A 21,795-nucleotide genomic window follows, 5' to 3' on the forward strand; every position below is an offset into this window, starting at 1 on the left:
TTACCTAAGCTTTTACTTCATCAATACTATCTGAATTTTTCTCTTACTTTGGCAGACTTCTTGCTGTCACAGATATCAGTTCCTATGTATGTACATCTGCATCAAATGTCCATCTGTTAAAATGTTGCTACTGTTGCAATAGCATTCTGCATGGTATAAATTCCAAATTAAAATGGTAATTAACTCTACCTTATGGAAAACTTGTTATTTATGTAACTGTTTAGCTTTTTTTCAAATGAAACCATACATAACCACACTCAGAAAAGAGAAGGTGGCATGTGTTAATAGGTATCTGCATTGTTCACAGACTTTGCAGCTCATATTACAAGGAACATCAATTTTCAGAAAAACGAAGATATTTACAAAAGAGAAAACAGTATATTGGACAAGTAGTGATTTTCCATATTACTTTCACTTGAAGCACATATAGAAATTCTTTGGTACGTTCTTTACATCCTACACTTCTGGCAAGTCAATAATCCAATTGCTGCAGAAAAAAATGGGCTTGTCTTATTTGAAAGAAAATCAACAGTACAGTCATAACTTTTATGAAGACATAACTCATGTTTAAGAACATAGCTCGTGAATATTTTTAGCACTATCTGTTCAAAATGGATCACTGAAATCAATCAAAAATAAAATACTTGTCAATATGAAAAAAAAATGGAGAACTAGGGCTGAAATGAGTATTTATTATTATTTAACTAACCAAAGTTCCATGTATTTGAGCACTGACTGAGAATGTATTTTATTACCTATGAAAGCAGTATGCCTATTGAGAAGTTACTGCATTTTGTATTTGCTACATCACTTTTAAACAGAGAAACTCTAAATGCTTCATGAAAATGGACAAACATGTAAGAAGCATTAACTAAAAGAACAAACCCTTAAACTTTCATTACGGACTGATTATTATTATTTCCACAAATAACCAGGGCCTGTATGCCGAAATAAGAAGTCTATACAGTTTCAGGAAGAAAATCTTCAACTCTACAAGCCTGCAGCTTCCCAAAGGCAAGCAGCAAGGCAACGCACCCCAGCAGAGGAATTGCTCCCAACACTACAATGTCACAGCTCGGGCAAAGAGCGCTGGCCCTGGGCTGGTCCCGCAGCAGTGAGGCAGAGAAACTTCTCTGCCCCTCCAGGTCAGTCATCCCCAGATGAAATAGCTATTGCCAGCACAGCTAAGCCGTGGCAAAGATCTGGGGGACAAAGTCTGGACCTGCACAAACCATCAGAGCTGGTGAGAGACGACTCTTACAGGGAAAAACCCAGAAAGCTCAAGTATCCATTTCCCCCTAAGCAGAAAAGTTTGGGCAGGTTTATTTGTTTGTTTGTTTGTTTTTATGTTGGGAATTGTATTGTTTTTCCTGGCCCCTATCCTATCTTTCAGGAGGAAAGGGGAAATTTTGACTAAAAGAAAATATAATTTTAATTAACTCTTTTTAGTAACTTTTAAGGTTTTTCTCTTTTCCGAGCAAAAGAACATGCTTATTCCCATTTCACACAATAAGAACTAAGGTTATCAATTTATTTTTTCAGATTTGAAGTGGGTTATTTTCTAACTACATTATTTATAGGCTCAAATGATTATGGATATTTTGTAAACCAAAAAAAAAACTTAATTATGAGATTGAAAGCAGATGCAGGTCAATGCAATGTAACACTTACATAACAATCAATAAAAATGTCAATACAAACAACTATGAAAGGCACCATATGACATGCCAATGGTGGGGGGGGGAATTTCTTCATTTTCTACTTAGACGCCTTGCTTCCTTTATCAGCAGATGGCAAGCAAATTACTAGTTCAATCCATATGTCTGTATCTGATAGACAGTGTTTTACAAGTCTGAAATTAGTTTGAAACATTTTGATGTTGGCCAGACTACAGAGGAAAACAGGATAACTTTGTCTATTAATGAAAAGTTGGTTTTGTCATAACAAATACTTCCACAAGCTACTACCCATCCAGACTCATTCAGTCGCTAATGGAATTTGTACCCAAAGACATAATCTGTGTTTAACAGACTAACAATTTGTAGTTTCATCCATTCTGTTCTTCTGCTGTGCTCCAACATGTCTCCCTCCACTAGCTGAGGTTTACTTAGTGGTGCTGATGAAAGCAAGCAAGGCCATGAGAATATTTTTGGTAGGAAGGATATCAGATCGCTAGGGCCATTTATGTGCATGCTACTAGGCATTCGAGAGAGAACCTGTCAGAGCAAAGCTCATGCAGACCAGTACCCTGGCTCCAACCGTGGCAAAGTGTAGGTGCCGAGAAGAAGATTTAGACAATTTTGCTTAATCTCTCCCCATCCATTTGCAATGCAGACAATGTATGTTTTAGGAAAGGTGGATCAGAAAGCCCAGAAAGTTCTTAGAATGAATGGTTTGGTATTTTTTCCTTCAAAAGAAAGCTCAAAATTTTGAGAATTTCAATGACTTTTACTATAGAAAACTGTGAGGTCCACAAAAGACTGATGGGGGAGAGAGCCAAACCAAGCTAAAGAAGACAAGAAAAGAGAGGTTACAGTGACGTTTCCTCGCAAACTCGCCAAGCAAAGAGGGAAGCAGATCTATACTGATAAAAATAGCTGACAGCAGGGGTCTGGAGGCATTCACAGCCAGGCAGAGCACCAGGCACACCCTGCAGCTTTCCAGGTGCTGGGAGCCCTTCGGTGCGGACAGCTGCACCGAGGTCCTGTTAACTTCCTAGCACTTACAAAATTTAACTTTTTTGCCAAGGACCTGCAGAACCAGGGCAAATAAAATATTTCTTAACTTAGTGTTTTTAAAAATGTTCTTTCCTTGCAACAGTGATGTACCTGGGGGACTAGTGTCCAAAATGGCTTATGCTTCACTTCTTAAGGAGGGTATCACTAAGAAAGCCTTCAAATACGTTTCTTCTTAAGGAGGGTATCACTAAGAAAGCCTTCAAATACGTTTAGCAATGATTAAGGCTTCACCCCAGGCTGTCTGTTCACTCAATGAAATGATAAATTGCAGAAAAAGTTCAGTCTAGAGGTCTACACCAATGCCAACGCGGGGCACTGAAGTCGAATGAAACACTTCTCCTGAGATATATGCAGTTGGTCACGAGGTTTGACTAAAACTGAGTCTTATATGAGGAGTCACTCAGCTGAACTTTATACCAAGAAACTGGGGGACCAAATTTAACAGACATCAGCTATTCTCTTAATTTTTGTATAAGTCACTACATCAAACCCACTCTAACAGTTGTTACGGATAAACATTGTAAAGACTTCTACCCTTCAACTGCTGAGTTGCCTATTAGGAGGCAAAGGCAAATTGATTAAGTGATGATTAAGTTTACAGTCTTAAAGGCATGAAAAGGTCTATTTAAAAATCCAGATTTAAAAATTCTACTAAGCAGAACATAATTTTCTGTAATGGAAAAATCAGTAAAGTTGTAACATACTCTTTGTTTTAAAAATTAATTTTAGTCCTTGTCCTGGTTTCAGCTGGGATAGAGTTAACTGTCTTCCTGGTAGCTGGTACAGTGCTATGTTTTGAGTAGTGTTATCATTATCATTATTAGTTTCTTCTTTTCTGTTCTATTAAACCGTTCTTATCTCAACCCATGGGTTTTGCTTCTTTTCCCGATTTTCTCCCCCATCCCACCGGGTGGGGGGGAGTGAGTGAGTGGCTGCGTGGTGTTTAGTTGCTGGCTGGGGTTAAACCACGACAGTCCTACAAACCATTTGGCTAAATAACTACAGAAATTCTGTGTTCAGTGGAAAAGCCTTTTCATTTTTAATTTAAAAATAAAACTAATTTTTTAAATTTCATTCTGATTTTTAAATCTAATTTAAAATTAGTAAACAAACCAGTAAAACACACGTACACACACAAACATATGTAGGTGCCATGCTGTTTACAAGCCTTGAAGCCTACAAGATTTTAATCACGTTTTGCATTAACTCTCCCCACCCCTCAAACACTGCATAAAGTAGGATCTATGAGAATTTTAAACAAAAGGAAATACTTAAGTTTCTAGCATACCTCAATCAAATGTAAATGAATTTCAGTCATATACTAACAGGTACTGTGCTACTATCAATGGAGAGCTTTACAGATGTTCGTCTTCTTTATCAGGTGCAGGGAGGAATGCCAAAATGACCACCATAGCTAAGTCCATTAACTGAATTGTGAAGAAAACGCTCTTCTCAAGAAACAGGCTGACTAAGCTTATTCTGCACAATACAAACTTTTAAACAGATCTGGAATACATCCACTTTGGGTTGGGAGAGGAGCTGCCATGAAACATCAAAAAAATGTGGAGTATAACTCAGTATTTTCTCTTCTAACTCAAAAGCATAACCCCATGAACATTAAAGCAGTTACTATCAGAAAAAACTCATAAATATGTAAAGATATTATTCTCCATATGTCTTATAAAGGGGATGATAGTGGTATATTAAGTTTTGCTTTGATTTGAAAGCTTTCACCTTGCGGTGTCTGCCTTACAGCCTTTTAGTCATGTACAGACTTGAGTAGCGAGAGCTTTGAAGTGTCCAACTTCCAGTGAAGTTTCTAACATTTTTTTATTAAGTCTGAAGAAGTCTGTGTGTGATTTACTGTAATTTCCAAACAAGCTCAGAAATTCACCCTAACACAGAAAGATACAGTTTCTTCAGAAAAGAATGGGACAGCCATTTGAGCACACTATCACTGTAAGGGCACGGAAGGAGAGCAGCATGAAAATACTCTGGCAACATGATCCAAGTCAAATTCAAAATACTGGGTATATAAATGATGATACTCAGAACTTTAAGGGAAATAAGACAGAGTTTTGTATAGATGAGATTTTTTTTTTTGCAACCAGTAAATATAGTTTAAGTGATTCACAGCCGATTTTTATAATTGCAATGAAGCAGCTGTGATCAAACTCTATTTGTAGCATCATAATAAATTTGACCCCCCCCTACTAAAATTAGTTCTAAGCATCCAAAATTCCCATTTGAACATCTGACTGAACAAAACAGGCATTGCTCCATGCCAAAAACTGGAGGAAATAGACCTAAAATATGCCACTTTCTCACCAGAAATTGTAGGCTCCCAGAATAACATGTGAATTAAAACTCATTCCAAGCCTGTTTGCATTGCTCCTCATTCCCATTCATAACAAATTTCTTGACAAATGTTCTGATTATTTCACTTTTTTCTTCTCTATTTTTTAATTTAAACACAATTTTCAAATCACAGACAGCCTTGCAAGGAGAAACAGCCGATAGTACAAGCCCACCTGAAAATGGAGAGGGTGGAATTTTACTCTCAGCAAGTGCTGGAGGCAACTCACATGATTAAAGACTGCACTGTAAGCTAGTGTTAAAACACTTCTTCCCATAAGTGAAAATGTGTAGTTTGCCACTGTACGCATCAGAGGCACATAAACCAAAATGAGGTCAAAGTCAAACAAGAAATGCAAATGCCTCGCTCCAAAATTCCTGCTTACTCTTTTTTTTTTCCAGGCTGAAGGAAAGAATAGAAATTTTAACAAAGTTAAAATTAGAATTATAATCTGTTTTTCAAGTTTTTCTTTTTTGTTGCTATTCTTGCAAAAAGTTACATTACCACATCCAGAGAAGTTAATCGGGAATACTGATTCAGGAGGCCTATAGATCAGGCTCTTCTTGCTATGACGACAGTGTTGCACAATACAGAGTTTAACGCATCTCTCTTTGCTCTTGCAGTTTGAGATGGGAAACTGCCCTTATTCCCATTGTATAGACAGAATCAGGAGACTAAGGCCTAGGGCAGCGAAGAAATCATAAAATTAACCATCTAACTAGGTCACATATGATTCACCAACCTGAGATTTGCAAATCTCAGACAGCACAGGGATACACAACCTCAGCAAAGATTTCAAAGTCCATTCGCAAGCTGCCTGCAAAGCGCTGCATAGCCTGGGCTGCCACCACACCATTTGTTTCAGAAACCTAATACTGCACACAGCGCAAAAAGAAAAAACATCCTTATTCCTCCTCCCATCTTTATGCACAAATTATATGCTATCTGAACTCTAAATAATGTAACATGCAACATGGAATACATGTATTTATAGATTTATATTACATACACATATTATATACCATGACAACAAAGATTGTAAGATTTTCTAAAATATACATAATGCTACTTAGAAAAATGCTTAGAAAAACATCAACAGAAGCATTTAGCCATTACAAAGCTTCATTTTAAAAACAGAACTTGGTACAAGAAGTAAATTAATTATATTAGGCAGGAAATTGTTCACTAAAGCAATTGTGCTACATTAGAGATCTTAAAATTAAGACTACTTCCAAGGTGGCCACATGCATATTCTGAGGAGTGCTAAGGTAACAAAAGACGTTCCAGAAAACCTTCTGCATATCTCACATATCTATATATATCTCTCTCTCTATATATATATTTCTGTTTCAGCACACTTCTGTTCATATAACAACTATTTTCCATAGATGTCATTTTTAACTGGGTGTATTAACCCCTAGATACCTCCGCGGAAAAAATCACAGAACATGTGTGTGCACTGTTTATTCATAAATCTGTTTTTAAATCTTTACCATTTTGAGTTTGTGCGGATGTGGATAGCATCTCGATTCCTTCAAATCAATTATAATGACAATGCTCCCTTCTTAGTCCAATAAATTAAACATTTATTTGCTGTCTATGATAATATCCCTCCTCTAAAAGAGTATATTTATTGTGTCTTTTAATTACCAAATACATGTAGAGGGTCTGAAATTCAACACAGAAAGCAACTCTGCACCTCCAGATGTTAGAGGTATCTTCACATAGATTTTCACTGTTCAGCACCATAGTACTTCAGGCAAAAATAGAATTATGTACAATCCTTGCCCGCATTCATCTATGAAATTTAATTTTCCACTGAAAATCTACAAGCTAGCAGCAAGTTCTGCCCTCGGACATGAACGTGTGTTTCCTATTGGATCCAGTTTGGCAAAGATTATCCTTAGCTTCTAAACACAACCGGAGCTTCCATTTCACTTCAGGTATATAATCTAATGCTAAGTACCATTAGTAATACAGAACAATAATAGGGCTGTATAATGGTTATAGTTGCACTTAACTTTTTGAAACTTTGGGAAAGCTCAACTAATTAGTCACCGTGCGAGAAGCTGCATTTACTTCCCAGTTTAAACAAGGCTTCCCATTGACAGTTCTCAGAATTGTTTAGACTGGAGGGAGCTGCTGCTGCACTGTTTGCCTTTGCAACGCCCACAGCTGTGCTCCATACCCTGACACTGCTTTAACTGAGCTGCATCCACTGTGAGCACAATTTAAAAAAAAACAAAAACAAAACAACAAAAAAAAATCAGGAATGTATTTGAAGACAGTAAAAAAAAAAAAAAAAAAAAAAGCTGCTTACCGGGATCGGTCACACCTAAAGGAACAACGTTTCCTCGTTCGGTGTGTCCAGTTCGGAGCAAGGGCTACGAATGAGGGCTGCAGGACCGGGCTGTTCTCAGCGCCAGCAAGGGCGGCTCGGGAGCCAGAGGGGCTGAGCCGGGAGGGAGACCTCCGAGCCTCACCCCAGGGCGAGGGAGGCCCTGGCTCACGCTGCCCCGCACCAAGGGCTCCTGTTCAGGCTGGGGGACGGTGCTGGGGGCCCCTCGGCGCCCAGGCCCCCAGCCCGCCCGGAGCAGCGGGGGCTGCCGGGGAGAGCTGCGCCCAGGCACCCAGCGTGCTCCCACCCTCAGGCCGAGCTCACTAACCGCCATTCCCCGTGGCGGCCGCGGCACCGAGCGTCTGCCTCACGCACCCGGGTGACATTTGCCCAGCAAAGCCAGGCCCTGGCGCGGGTGTGCACGATCCAGGTGACAACGGTGCGCGGCCCCGTCTCGCTCCCGCCAGCGCCGGGACACCAAATACGGGGCTGGAGAGAGCAAAAGAGGGATTCTCCTACTCGAACTAGGAAGGGTGATATAAAATTGAGTTAATTGCATCCAACGCTGACGGTCAATCTGTTTTGGCCACTCAGTTCAACACATGAAAGCGCTCTTTTGTTCTCATCTTCGTTACCGTCTCTCCCATCCGAACGAAGCAGCTTGTTTTAAATCAAGAATTATCTTGGTTCTCCCTGCTTGAATCATTTTTATTGATCACAGAGACTTCAATAAATCCTGCTGCTTACGCAGTGGCCTGGGGGCCCGTACCGATCTCCCCAGCCCTTTGTTCCACATACTGATTCACCTTTTCATCAAGGATTTTGACGTAGCTGCTGCCCTTTCGCATTATTACTGCGCCCCACCCAAATAATGATTTTATCATTTAATTCTCTTTTAAACCGCATTTCGTAAAAGGGAGAAGAAAAAAAAATAAATAAAAAATATGCACTGACGGGTGGGTAAACATGCATGAGGTGGGGTTGTCTCTCCACATGACAGACACACCCCACACAAAAACCAGAAACATGCCTTTAATTGGGCAGGTTAACATTTTTCTAAAAGTTACTTTCTAGTCCTATCTGATCACTCTGTCAGGATGAGTAATGCAAAACATTCAATTTCTTGTGGGTTTGGTTCCAGTAGTTACTAAAAGCAGCCAAGTACATGTTTGTTTCTAAACTACTTGAAACCTTCAGAAAGTTATTTTAGCTTCACTCATGAGCCCTTCACCAGCACGGGGATTTTACCCGCCTCTGTTTTGCGCAGGAAACCCGACGCTTCAAAACCATTTCTCTTCAAGTCCTAACTTTATTTTCTCATTTTCATTGTCGGAGGATTCTTGCTGTTTTCCAGGATGTAGTTATATCTAAAAAAGTAGCCACTGCCTCCCCAGGCAGAGACTTGTGGAAACAGGTGCTTCTAAAAAAACCGAAAGACTTTGGCAGCTCTCTGACCTGACAGAGCTCTGTGCATTAGTAAGACACAGTGCCTGCTGAGTTCCCCTCAGCTAATTAGAGGACCCGTATGGCAATGAATGGCCTTGACTATAAATACTTCCTGAAAGATCTCTAACAGAGTCAGAGGAAATGGGAAAAAAATGAGATACAGCTACAGAGAAACTATTTCAGATGTTTCTTCTTTAAAAAGGGCTGCTTTTCTTTCCCAAAGTGGCTGAGGGATGAGATGCAGCATCCAAGACCTCCACCAACTTAAATATAAGATGTATGATACAATTACATGCATTGAATTTAATTCTGTAGATATACCATTAAGATGTTGCTATCAAAAGGTGGTTGGAAGTGGGACACAATGCCAAAGCGCACAAACCCTTCCATCCATTACCCTGTAGTGACCACCAAAAAATCACATTTAAACCAAGATCGCACTCTGTGTGCTTGAACCTTTCTGTGCTGCTCCTTGTGTTCCTGCTAAAGGCAGCAGCAATACTTCTACCAACATCAGAGAGGCAGGTTTTACCTCAAAGTGATGTTATCCTTCAGGCCAAGAACGGAATGTTTAGAGAAGTCTTTTGGAAATCACAAAGGCCAGTGCAGCATTTCCACTGCTTTGCAGCTATCTGGCATCTACCTCTGTGGAGGAATCAGTACTTTATAATAAGAGAAATAATGTCTCACCACTAGGGATTGTGTCTGATATTTACTACACTGGTACTAAATCAATTATATATAAATTTACTACATACATACCAATGGTTTATTTCAAAATTAGCTCTGTCAATCAGCCACATAGGAGAATGCAAAACAGGGAGAGGGGAAATAAATAACTATTTCTGATTTCTTGTCTCCCCCAAATTTGAAGCCATATAACCAGCTCTAGACGGAACACTATATGGAATACCAGAAGTGTAAGTATCACAGACCAAAAGAAAATAACTCCTCTTAAAGTGAGTGGAAACTTTCTTGAACTGCCGTGATTTCCTGTAGTGTGTAAACAGTCTGATCATTATGGTGCAAAATAGCCTCGATTTAATAGAAGAGCTGATTTTATCCTTTGCCCCATATAAAAATCTCATAGCAAAGGTTAACATAACTTCAGTTAGATATTTAACATTACAGCCTGCAGTCTGCCTTTGATAAAAATCACAGTACCTTCGCAATAATTTGACAATCCCTCTCCCTCTGACAGCACCCAATTCCCCCCACTACATGAACAACGATTAATACACAGGCATCTCCCTGTTGCCTTCAGGTCTATGCAGCACGGTAGGACACAGTGATCTGTGCTATTCTGCATCTGCATCAGCTAAACTATGATGCGAGGCAGCAGTGTTTACCAATACCTTTAGGTGGGCTAACTAGGTCTGCGTATAGGTTTGAAGGCTCAGGCCACAATTCCCAATTTTGTGGAAAACTTTGTTCTGCAGTGTCCACACATACTGCAACAGGACACTTCATTTAAAATCAGTTTAGCAAAAAGTTCCTGCTGTCCAAGATCTGCGTTGTCAAAGCATTAAACAATCTGCCTGGCCTGGAGTCTGCTGGCTGCCAATGTGCTACCCAAAAAAAGGAACATTTTTGCATCTCAATAGACCTTCCAGTATCAACAAATCTTTAAACTATAAAATCAGCTACTCTGAGGAAGAGCAGAAATAATGTCTACATTGTACCACGCTGAGGTACATTTTTTGTAATTCCCATTTGCAAAACATACCGTTTCGCTGTAAGTACAGCTGCTGGAAACATTTTAATAAGAAAAATAAATTAAAGCTACTCACAGAAGTGTACCAAGCCCCTGAGAAAGATTCTGTTACATACACACAGCTTGGAAGTGCTCTCGGGGAAAAAGGTGCGTCCACTGCGTATGTGTGTTTGCACACATGCAGAGTTCAAGCTATCGCCACTGCACCATCCCCAGCTCCCGAAAGGTCACAAGCGATTCGGTCTTTTAGCTGCTAAAAAGGAAAGAAATCTTACCCTAATGACTCCCACGAATAATCTACTGTAGCAGAGTCTGGGGAGGGAACATGTCCATCATGTATGGAAGGAATGCAAGAAAGCAGCATACACAACATGCAAAGCTGAGAAACACTCCAAGTAATTTCCAAAAGTTTACAATTATCCTGTAGGCATTAGGGATTTCTGTGGGCAATTGTAGATTTTCACCCCTTCCCCAGTTGATCTGTATCATCTTTGATACTTTATTAAAATGCTAATCACTCCTAAACTCAGTATCTAGAAAACCCACTTGCAGTATTAACCTCTATCTATATGAAAAATGTGAAAAACATGATCTCCCCTTTCCCTTCCCCCAGTCATGAGAGAACTAAAAAATGAAAAGCACATGGTATTACTGCTACTGTCAAATCATTACAAATCATTTGTAATAAGCAGAACCACTTTATACATACTGAGTAGCCAATACAACCAAAGGGATATGTTAGGGTTTTTTCAGTCCATTTCTCACAGTGTTTATTCACTGAGTAATCCCAAATTTTTGGCTTCCTCGGTGTCAATCTTTGGGGGAAAAAAAAAAATGAAGGTGTCCACAGTGATTTTATTATAGGTTTTGTTTCCTAGTCACCAGTCGTCCTGGGATACAGTATTTTGCATGAGCATTCATTATATGATACCAGAAGCATGTACTGATTTAACACTTTGCTTTTAGAAAGGCCCAACTTTTAGCACAACATTAGCTACTTCTACTAGCTATTTCACATATTTCTCCAAAACTGGATAATCATGAGAGACTTGCTTAACAATATGGAGTATTTTTTTATTTCACAGTGTCGAAGAATAACTCAGAGATTTAGAATGGTCTGACTATTTTGTGCAAGATGTTAATTTGATATATATAAAATACAAGTAAGGCTGTAATCAGAAAGGCACACAGGATTACAAAAATTAGCTTTTTCCACAATGGAAGTTCTTTTCTGAACAGTTTCTAATTCTGTCTGGGCCAAGTGAGCTTCCAGGCATACATGTAACCTATCTGTATGTCAGATAATACCCAACACCAAGCTCCCACTGGTCAAGTTGACCATCAGTTTGTCTTCCTATTTCCTGGCTCCAGTACTGCATCCCATAACTGTCTACAAAAAACTAAATCAAGAGCAAAATAAAGGAGTTGTTAGGTTTCTTTGATCTTCTTCCCAGATCCAGGGGAATAGGGAATTAATACCACTCACAGAATCACAGTCCATCTTCCACGATCTCCTATCCTTCAGATCACCCCTTACCTTCAAGAAGTTTGAATTCTCACTATTTTCCTCTATCCATCAATAGTGATGAAATATATGATTAGGGACTCTGTTCAGCAGATGTAGAAAGTTAACCTCCTTCCCTTTTTTTCTAAAATATTTCAAACTGACAAAGGCAACTTGCCCAATTTTCAAAGAAGAAAAGTGAAAATTAAAATACTATAATTAAGGAAAAGACCCAGACCAACAAGTCCTTGGCACAACAGAGTTCAAAGAGCAAGGTAGCTAAAGGTGTGCATAAAAGTAATTCCTCTTTGAAGTGTGTTGGTATGGTTTCACCAGTAGGTATAGACCTAATCTGCCAATAAATCCTTTTACAAACCTTATAAAAGAAAAGTTGGGTTGTACACGTTTTAAAATGCAAGGAACTGATTTATATACACCATTAATACAAAAAAATAAAACTATTTTTTTTAAGAAAACCGTGAAAATTACAGGTACTTCAAGTTTCTGAATATCGAGAAGGGATCAAAATATTTCCAAAGCAATAGAAATACTGATTTGAAAAAAATATATATATTAGTGCTTTTGTATAAAGACTTTAAAAAAGCATCTGAATTTATTTTTAAAAAGGGCATAAGAAGCAGACAGTGTACAGTTTCCCCTTCTATATTCACCAATAGCTAAAACTGATAATATAATGGCCTTATTTTACCACTTACTAAGTTTTTAGGCTCCAGCTACCAACCAAATCTAGACCTTTATAGAGCTGATTCTGAATACTACCACATCCCTTTGCAGATTTTTTAGTTGTTTTTTTTCATTCTTTAGTAGTCAAAAAATAAATGAAAATTATTTGTATTCTGATAACCCACAACATAAATGGCTCCTCTGGTCAATATGTCCGTGCATTGCTAAGAACCACTACAAGAATTGAAGTGGGATGTAACTAGCATCATATATACAGCATGAATTCCACTGCTAGTCGGATATATGTGTATATTTTTATACGTATTTCCAATGGAGGAGAAAAGTATAATCCTGCCACTCACAGTGAGCACACACCCAGGTTTGCAACAGGGAACCTGTCATACCGTAACTGCTTCTCATACACTTAAAATCTGACAGCAACAACTATTCATGACCTGTAAGGTACAAAAGACTGTGGTCCCCCTAAATTACATGCAGGCCTTAAGTGACAGACACATTATTTTATAATTACAATAACTGCAATATTTTTAAGATGACTGACTTCATTTAAAAAGAGCTTGTAAAACATATATATGTATACAGAGACAGATATACCTATGTATAATCTTAGTAGACCATGGAATAAAACATTTATCTTGCCTTTTGTCTTCTTCTGGCATGTTGTTCGCTCTTACAGTAATGGATGTTATGGTTATAAATGTTCTTATAAAAGACAATAAAGAAAAATAGCTGATCATCACTACCATTCTAGTGAGGTTTGTCTGTGGACTGACCACTCCTGTAGCAAGTTTCTAGAAGTTCAGATAGGGAGCAGTCCCTGAAAACATGCAGTGATGACTCCAGGAGAAAGGCACTTATTTGTCTCCTTGTTCAGCTCCTCAGAATTTGAGAGCTTTTCTAACCTCAGATTTCTCTACAGTGGGAAAAGCATACCTTGATGGAAGGGGAAGTTCCTTAGATATAGGTCCTTTTGTTTAAAAAAAAGACAGAATAGGAATTATTTGGTGTGACAAATATTCTCCTTTTCTTATCACCCAAGCTCCTTCCTTTTCTCTTTTTTTCTTTTTCTTTTGCTTCCAAGGCAACAAGACAAGTGTCAAAATTGATATATAATTATGTTGCTTTACAAAAAAAAGGTTACTTTTTATTAATATTTAACTCAGGTTTCATATTCTTAGATATTTAATAATGTGAAATCTTGCTTAAGTGTGAACTGTCACACCACCACAAAATTTAAGAGGTGATTAGTTGTTTTAGTGTAACAGATGTGCAGCCTTCTGGGGTTCTAAACCTTCCTTCTTCAAATGCATCATCAACCTGCACAATTAGCAGGAATGATTAAACAAAATTCAATCAGAGCTAAACAGCAAAAGCAGAAGCACTTGCTTACTAGTACTACATCAATATATTCATTGTTTTATGCAAACATTTTGGAACATTTACCTGCCAGTTTAGCTCTACAAGTTTGAGTCTTTCACTCTTTCCTTGATTTTTTTTTTTCCCCATGCATGAAAAAAACCCCAACCACGTTACTGTGGAACTGAAGAAACCATTTGCATGCCTAATGAAACATAACACACGTGTAATCACAAAAACTGAGAGAAAAAAGAAAGAGAGCTTCCTACCCGTAATAAGGACTGGGATTCGTCCTTTGCCTTGCTGTCCCCGGATCCAGCGTAGGGCTGGGTGAGCTGCCCGGCTTTCTCCGCCGCTCCGGCCGGCACGCCCTGCAGGAAGCCCTTGCTCTCCACCGCCAAGCCATAAATGGGCCGCGCAAGATGGGCAGCTTCTACGTTTGGACTATCCCTTAAAGGCTTTGGCTGCTCTTGGCCAACGGACACTGGGGTCAATAAGCCTAGACTGGTCTGTGTGTATGATGGGCTCCCCCTCAGAATGTCTGTTCCTCTCCAGGTCACATTGCGAAGATCATCGCTGGGACTGTCAGTCCAACCTTTCTCCTTGAGCACTTCCTTATCTTCTATCTTTTCCCTCTTCACTATGCTGTCAGATATGGGCTCCCCCATTTTGGGGTCCGGATTAATCAGACTGTAGACCTTGAGGTCAATTTTTGGCTCCTCCTTGATAGACGAAACGCCATGACTGTCCTCCCCATTGGCCGTAGTGACGTCCATCTCCTGACAGTGCACAGTGTTGAAGTGCTCTAGTAGTGACTGAGTGTCAACAGCTGTGAAGCTGCACTGACGGCATTTGTAGCAGTTGTGTACTCTCCTGGAAGAAAACAAGACATGTATTAACATGGGAGTCTCCCCTTCCCTTCCCTCTCACAGTGGGTTTACCTACCAAGATGAAGAAAATAAATCGAACTTACAGTATGATTCCCTCTAAAAAAAGCAAGCAGGTTTACTTTGGTGTCTTATATAATAAGGGAAAAATCCTGCTGTTTTTTCCCCCCACGCCTTGCAATGGCCTCCTGTCATTCATTCACACTCCACTGCGTTATTCTAAACTTCACATAATTTTCACCAGGATTTTGTGGTTTTTCCTCTTCAGTTTGCTGCAATACACTTTTCACTTTCTATTGCAGTAGAAACACTGAAGTAACACTCTTTTTTCAACCAAAATCAAATAGTTAGAAGAGGATAGGGGTTTTTGTATAAAAAAAACCACTTTGTATACATCTATGCTAGACAGTTAAGATGTTTAAAAGAATTCCTTTGCTTTCCACCAAATTCATATACTTTTGGTTGACAAAGGTGATTTTGAGTGGAGTTCTGGTTAAGTTATGGATAAGAATACACCAAAGGACAGAAGGTTGTACACAACAGTACTTATTTGTTCTCTATGGACATTTTAACACAACTTTAAAAGATGCTGCTCTAAAGAAAAAGCAAAATAGTTGGCTGTGTCACTACAAACTGCGTTCTCCTGTCAAATACAGGAATGCTTGGGTAGGAGCTGTGGAGCAGTGTGGAATAATGCGCCTTCCTGTTTTTATTCTAAAAGCCTATATAAAGTACTGCATTACTAAATTATGTAAAGCATATGTTCCTACATGAGAACAACATGTTACCCATTTACTGTATCTATCACAGGAACAGAACACTGTTTATGAGCTCTGTAACGCCATTATGAATAATTGTTTATAGCACAGGAGTGGTCAAAGCCCTCCGTCAGGCTCCGGGCCCCGCTGCGCCCGGCGGCGTACCAATGCAGAGTAAAATACTGTCCCTGCCCTTCATCAAAATGTACATAACTCTGCGAAAGCTTCTCCCTACAGACACACTCACACATCCACACCCCAGGCATTGAGAGTCACAACAGTGTCTTTAGCCAAGCTAAAAAACCGAGCCTTTCACTATCCACACAGGACAAAACTTGTATGAGAAATCTGTTACTGCCCTGACAACTCCAATTGTTAGAATTAATTCTTTTGAGGCCAAATCTTAGTCTCAGTGAAGTCGATGGCAAAACTCCCATTGACTTCAGTAAGAGCAAGATTTGGCTCTTGGTGCATCTGTAGAACTGGAATGCTACACGAAATGTCCCTTTTACAGTATGATAGTTTAGAAGGGACAACTTGCCAAACGCATTAAACCCCCTTGTCTTCCTTCTTTCCTTTCGTTGGAAAAACAAACCATATGTTATTTACATTGTCTGATTTTCTTGCAGTTGTGTCAGTGCACAGACATGAGTACACTTTCAGATTCAAGCTTTTTAGCCCTTGTGCAATATCAGTTTTCTTTTTGTCATTTTCCATATTTATATTCATTTTAAGGGACTAGATGGGCTCATTCAGTTATGCAAAAAATAGAGTCAGCTATTCTCCACATAGCCTTATGGCATCAAAATCTACTTGTGGGAGAGCAAGCTGTGGGTTAAAATCCTGTTCTGGCTGTGTTCCTTCTTCTTCATTCTACAATTGCATTTTATTAAAATCAGCTTGTCTCTCAATGCGACACTAATATATTCTCTCCTGCAACTTAATTCTTTTCTAAACCGAGCTTAATTCTCTTCTGAACCAAAAAAAAGAGAGAGTGCTATCTGATCAAAACCATTTTATAAATACAAAAAGCCAAGTTATAAAGAGGGTCAGCCCCGTAAAGGTGGGATACCATCAGGGAAGTCCAAGTTAGACAGGGGCTAGTTATCTCAAAAGCCAAGTTAAACAAGACACCATTTGGGGCTAATGGCTCAACCGCATACACTCCCCACGTGAAAGTTTATCAATCCTTTGGGAGGCTACTTAGCCCTAAGTGTCTCTTGTTTAACTTGGCTATTTCAATAGCTAACCCCCTTTCCTAACTTGGCTCTCATCTACAGATATCACACCTCCAAACAGCTGATCTTTTTCTGCGTAACTTGCCTGCCCCCCTCCCCCGCCCCCGCTCCTTCCATGCTGGCTAAATGTTTTTGATCAGGAGCAGCATACACCACAGGAGTGGTACCACACTTCTGAGGCCACAAATAAATGCCGAATATTAGATGCAGTTGTAACTACATGGCTGAGGCCCAGCTAAAATCACCTTTATTACATTAAAGGTTTGTTCATTTAAATTATTTATAATTGATTCAGAGAGAGTCATAGAAGCATTCCTTCATTTTTCTGTGAGACTGTGATAGGCACTGTGATGTAGAAAAGACGAGGACTGATTTAGGTAGATAGTAACCCAACAGGCTTTTTTTTTAGGACATATACTTTTCCAGTATGCACTAAAAAGTAATCTCTGCAACCGACATTATAAATCTTCATTCTTTGCATGGGTTTGTCCTGTATATTATTCTATCCCCAAGCTCTGAAAAGTAAGCTAAAGTTTGGAACTGTCTAATATAAGTCACAGTCTCAATAATAAAATAATAACTATCATCAGCTATTAGAGAACTTTTGGAAGTTGGAAACTTATTCTTTCCCAGAACAAGGCATAAAAAGAAAATGTTTTCATCTCTGACTGTTTTCACCCCACCCTGATAGCAATCAAGGAAACAAGTTGGCAATGTTTGATGTCTTTTTATACTAGATTTTAAACCTACCCCAAGTTTCTAAAGGCCCAAGTTACACCTAGATTTGTGCACAAAGCTCCTCAAAGCTAAGCAACAAAATTTTAAAAATTCCCATTTGCGAAGTACACAATAAGCACTCCCGTGCATTACCTGAAAGTTACACTTTACAGCTAAACCATGGGTATACCATCTGAAACTCTGAATTCATCAGGTGCAATACAGTGTATTGATACACAGCTGATCAAAGGAGAGATGTTGGAGGAAAATGTCAGTATGGAAGAAAGCAATGTAAACAAAGAAGGAAACAGCATTCTCCTTTCTATGATCTTGCTTATACACCACTCAGGCAAACTAACAGCAGGTTCAAGCCATAAGCTGGCAATTATCTTCAATGTGGCATTGAGATGGCAATGTCATCCTATCCACTGATGTCCCTTAGCATTATTATTTTCACTAGAAAATACATCAGAGACCTGATTATCCGTGGACATTAAAACATTCATGGCCCAATCTCAAGATTAAATGTCAAGAAATTCAGGCCAAACCTTCGCTGCACTGTTATATTCTGACAACTTAATAGAATCCTATCATTATTTATTTGTACCGAAATGTATTTGAATTGGGTGCTATGAAATATAAGGATTTTCCCTTGCAAAATCTTGAAGTTGGAGAGATTAAACAGGGGTTTTTGGATGGATTTAATGCTCTTTACTTGAGCTTTCTAATAGGCTGTGATACTCCTGACACTAGCCAGTTGTTAATTAAGTCTTGTTGACATACTTCTAACTAGTCTGAAGTATTACAAAACACCATCCTCTACAAAACAAGTAATTTTTTTTTTTTTTTAAATTACCTGAAGACATTCCTAGGCTCTAGGGCATAGAAAATATTCTGGATGAAGGTATGGCTGTCGTATCACTCCCATTTTTTTGCACGGTTTGAATTTCATTATGAATATAGTAATTACTAGTATTTCTCATGAAGAAACAGGCTTATAAGAAAGTTTACTTTTGGCATGGGTGCTGCACTCAGGCTTGTGGGGAGCAGAAAGTACTCAGAAGGAAAGACAGCGAGCAAAGCAAGCAAGAAAATTCAGCGAAGGGTCAGAAAGGGGAGGAGAACGGGCAGAGCGGAGAGCAAAGCAAGGCTGAGATGAAAGGAGAGCAAAAGCCATTGGCAAGAGCAAACAAGTTCAGAGCAGTGAATTAAGGTGTCAGGAGGACGGAAAAGGTCCTCGCAGCTGCTGCTATTGTTCAATGAGTGAAAGCTCCTGCTCTGCCGAAAACCCAGGAGTTGGTGGGCCTCAATTTACACTTTTGCCCTCAGTTGGCTTCTCTGGGAAGTGTCCCAAAGGCTCCACATTTCCATCATCTGCACGTCTAAGACCCTGTTCCGGCTTCTGCTGCCTGACAGTGCGAGGGGGCAGCCCCGACACCCCTGTCCCGACATGCAGCCCTGGCGCTGAGGAGGTGCCAGCCCCGAGTACCCTTTTGCCTTTTACCCCTCTACCCCACTTATCTTTAAGAAGTCAGCAACTATTTAATTTCGAATTAACTCGAAATTAATTTCAAAAGAGAACCCTACATAACTGCTGTCATCTGCATTTTCAAATTAATTTATTAGAAAAATGATTCTACACCATTGCCAAAGCTTATATTTGTGTCCTTCTATCTTCTTTTTCTCTTTTGTAGTTGTTTAAGGAATCACTACGCTATCTTTTTTTAAAAGAAGTTTAAAGCATTTTTCAGCGCAGCATTTTTAATTACTACTAGCAGTGATCAAATGCTTTCTGTCAGTTTTTTTGACAAATTAAGGATTGACATGAAAAATTCCAAGTTTTGCAAAAATGAGAAAAGGTATTGTTTTCCCACTTCTTTTAGCAAAATTAAAAAAAGAACCACTTCTGCAAGAAGCCTCTTTCATTTTTAAGAAAAAAATAAAATTTAAAAATTAATTATTTTGGAGCAAGCAGGAAAATAATCTCTAGACTAAGTGATCCAACACACAAAATTTCCCCAAATACTCAGTATGATTTTTATCTAAATTACAAGTGCTGGCATCTTTTAGCTCATCAGAATACCAGACAGTTTTGAGAAAAAACTAAACTTCACAATGAACATGAAGAGTACCTGATTCCTCAGAGGTATAATGGAAAATGAGTAGTAGCAGAATTAGTAGAAAATGAAGGCCAATAAACCTTCTGGGGATTTATTTGAGTAAGCACATCTTAGTGACATTTAAATACAAGTAAACTCAAGGGCAACGTGATTCATTAACTTCAAATTTAACTGAATAACCCTCAAATAATCATGTCAAGAAATACTGAATGAGTGTTAAGTGTATGTATATGTTTCTGTAGACAGAAAACTTGGAAAGAACCACTTTTGCAAATTCTAATACTGTTGCAAACACATGGCTGCAAAGGAATAATTTTGGGACATAGAAAATTTTTTAGCTAGCAGACGCAAGTGAAATTGTAGATGTAGAGCCAAAAGGAAACAAAATAAAAGAAATTAAGCATGCTGTTCAGGCATATGACTCAAAAACGAAAATAGTCAAAAATGCAGACAAAAATTACATGAACCAAAGTATGTAAGTAGCATGTAAAGCCAGCTCTGATACTCACAAATTATCAAGGGTAAACTTAAATATGTGAGCAGCAGAACACTTTCTGCCACCACATTAATGCTTAGGATTATGTTTACAATTAGAATCCATTCAGCTCCTTATTATATAAATGGACAGGTTTTAGATATATGTGCATGTAAAGCATTTTAAATACATCAGAAATACCTAATGATGTGTGGCATAACAGCTTTATTGAGATTAACTCTGATGAAGCCACAGAGAAGGCTGGCTAGGTTGTGAGCTGACTCCACATCAGGATGTTTTTGTGTGTCACATAACCCCCTAAAAGTTCTACTTTTTAAAATCTGAAATATTGTTATCTTTAGTTCATAAAATAAAGGAAAAGAAAATACATATCCAATACATGCAAAACTTCTATTTAAAAGAAAAAAAAAGGCCTGAGAATAATAATAGTAATAAAAATAGAAGCTATAATGCCCCAAAAGTCTCTCTTTCCATTTGTTTTAGTTTGATAGAGTGAAAACTAGGTTATGCATAGAAAAGCAATAAAACCTGCTGGTGTTTGCCATTACAGAGCACCTACCACAAACTGAACTAACTTCTGTGATTTCAAAGAAGATGCACAGTGCGGGAAAACAGCAGCAGTACCCGTAGAAAAGAAACAAAACTCAAAAAGGGGGGAGGGCAGAAGAACGGGAAAGAAGTTGGCAGTTATGGGGATGTTGTACTTCGCATTAATTACACAACATCCTCAGAGTACTCAATAATGTTGTAGACTGAATGCTTAACAAAATACATTGCTCGAACATCTTAAACAGAATAGCCTAATTTTAGACAACCAGTTGAGATTCGAACACTTAAGTGTATCTCTTGATTTTCCACAGTGCAGCTCCCTGTGACAACTGCCAGAGGCACAGGGTGCTGAGCCCTCCAAAGGAGAAGCTACTGCTACCCTGTCTCAGACTTAGCACTTAATTTTGAAAGTCATGGCTTCTCCTTTCCTTGGGAAAAAGGATTTTAACTAGGCGTGCTTGTTAAAACTTAAATTACCAGCTGCAGCAAAATAAAAGCGTTTTTTTCAGTCAAGGAGCCATTTCAATCTTCCAGTTATTTAACCACTAAAAAAAGATCGTGCCATGCCCCAGCAGCGGACAAAGTGCTGCCTATGGAGTTCTACAGCATGGCTCAAAGCTGCTATAATAATGCTTGGAACTTAGATACCACTTTTCATCTTCAAAGCAGTTTACAAACATTAACTAATTAATCCGCACAACATCCCTCAGGCCCACTTGGATCAAAAATGGGGCACTGCATGCTGGGACCTGAATCCTCCGTGGGCCCTAGCTCCAAATTAAAGATGAGCAATCTGCCTTTTTTTTTTTTTTTAAATAGACTCCTGATACATTGCCAATGCAGCCCTCTGTTGGGCAACATTTGGATGCCCCC

At 38.9% G+C, this 21,795-nt stretch overlaps 1 protein-coding gene across 3 annotated transcripts in view; it reads right to left on the bottom strand.

Annotated features, from left to right (window-relative positions):
• The window catches only part of TRPS1 (transcriptional repressor GATA binding 1), a 223,039-nt gene that overhangs the window by 143,344 nt on the left and 57,900 nt on the right, over nucleotides 1-21,795 (bottom strand). For all 3 annotated transcript variants that reach the window (XM_052787489.1, XM_052787486.1, XM_052787487.1), the window contains one exon: nucleotides 14,427-15,030. In XM_052787489.1, the coding sequence (XP_052643449.1) occupies nucleotides 14,427-15,030 (604 nt within the window). The remainder of the gene's footprint in view (nucleotides 1-14,426; nucleotides 15,031-21,795) is intronic.

The sequence above is a fragment of the Harpia harpyja genome, chromosome 5 (assembly GCF_026419915.1).
Source record: "Harpia harpyja isolate bHarHar1 chromosome 5, bHarHar1 primary haplotype, whole genome shotgun sequence".
NCBI classification, from domain to species: Eukaryota; Metazoa; Chordata; class Aves; order Accipitriformes; family Accipitridae; genus Harpia; species Harpia harpyja.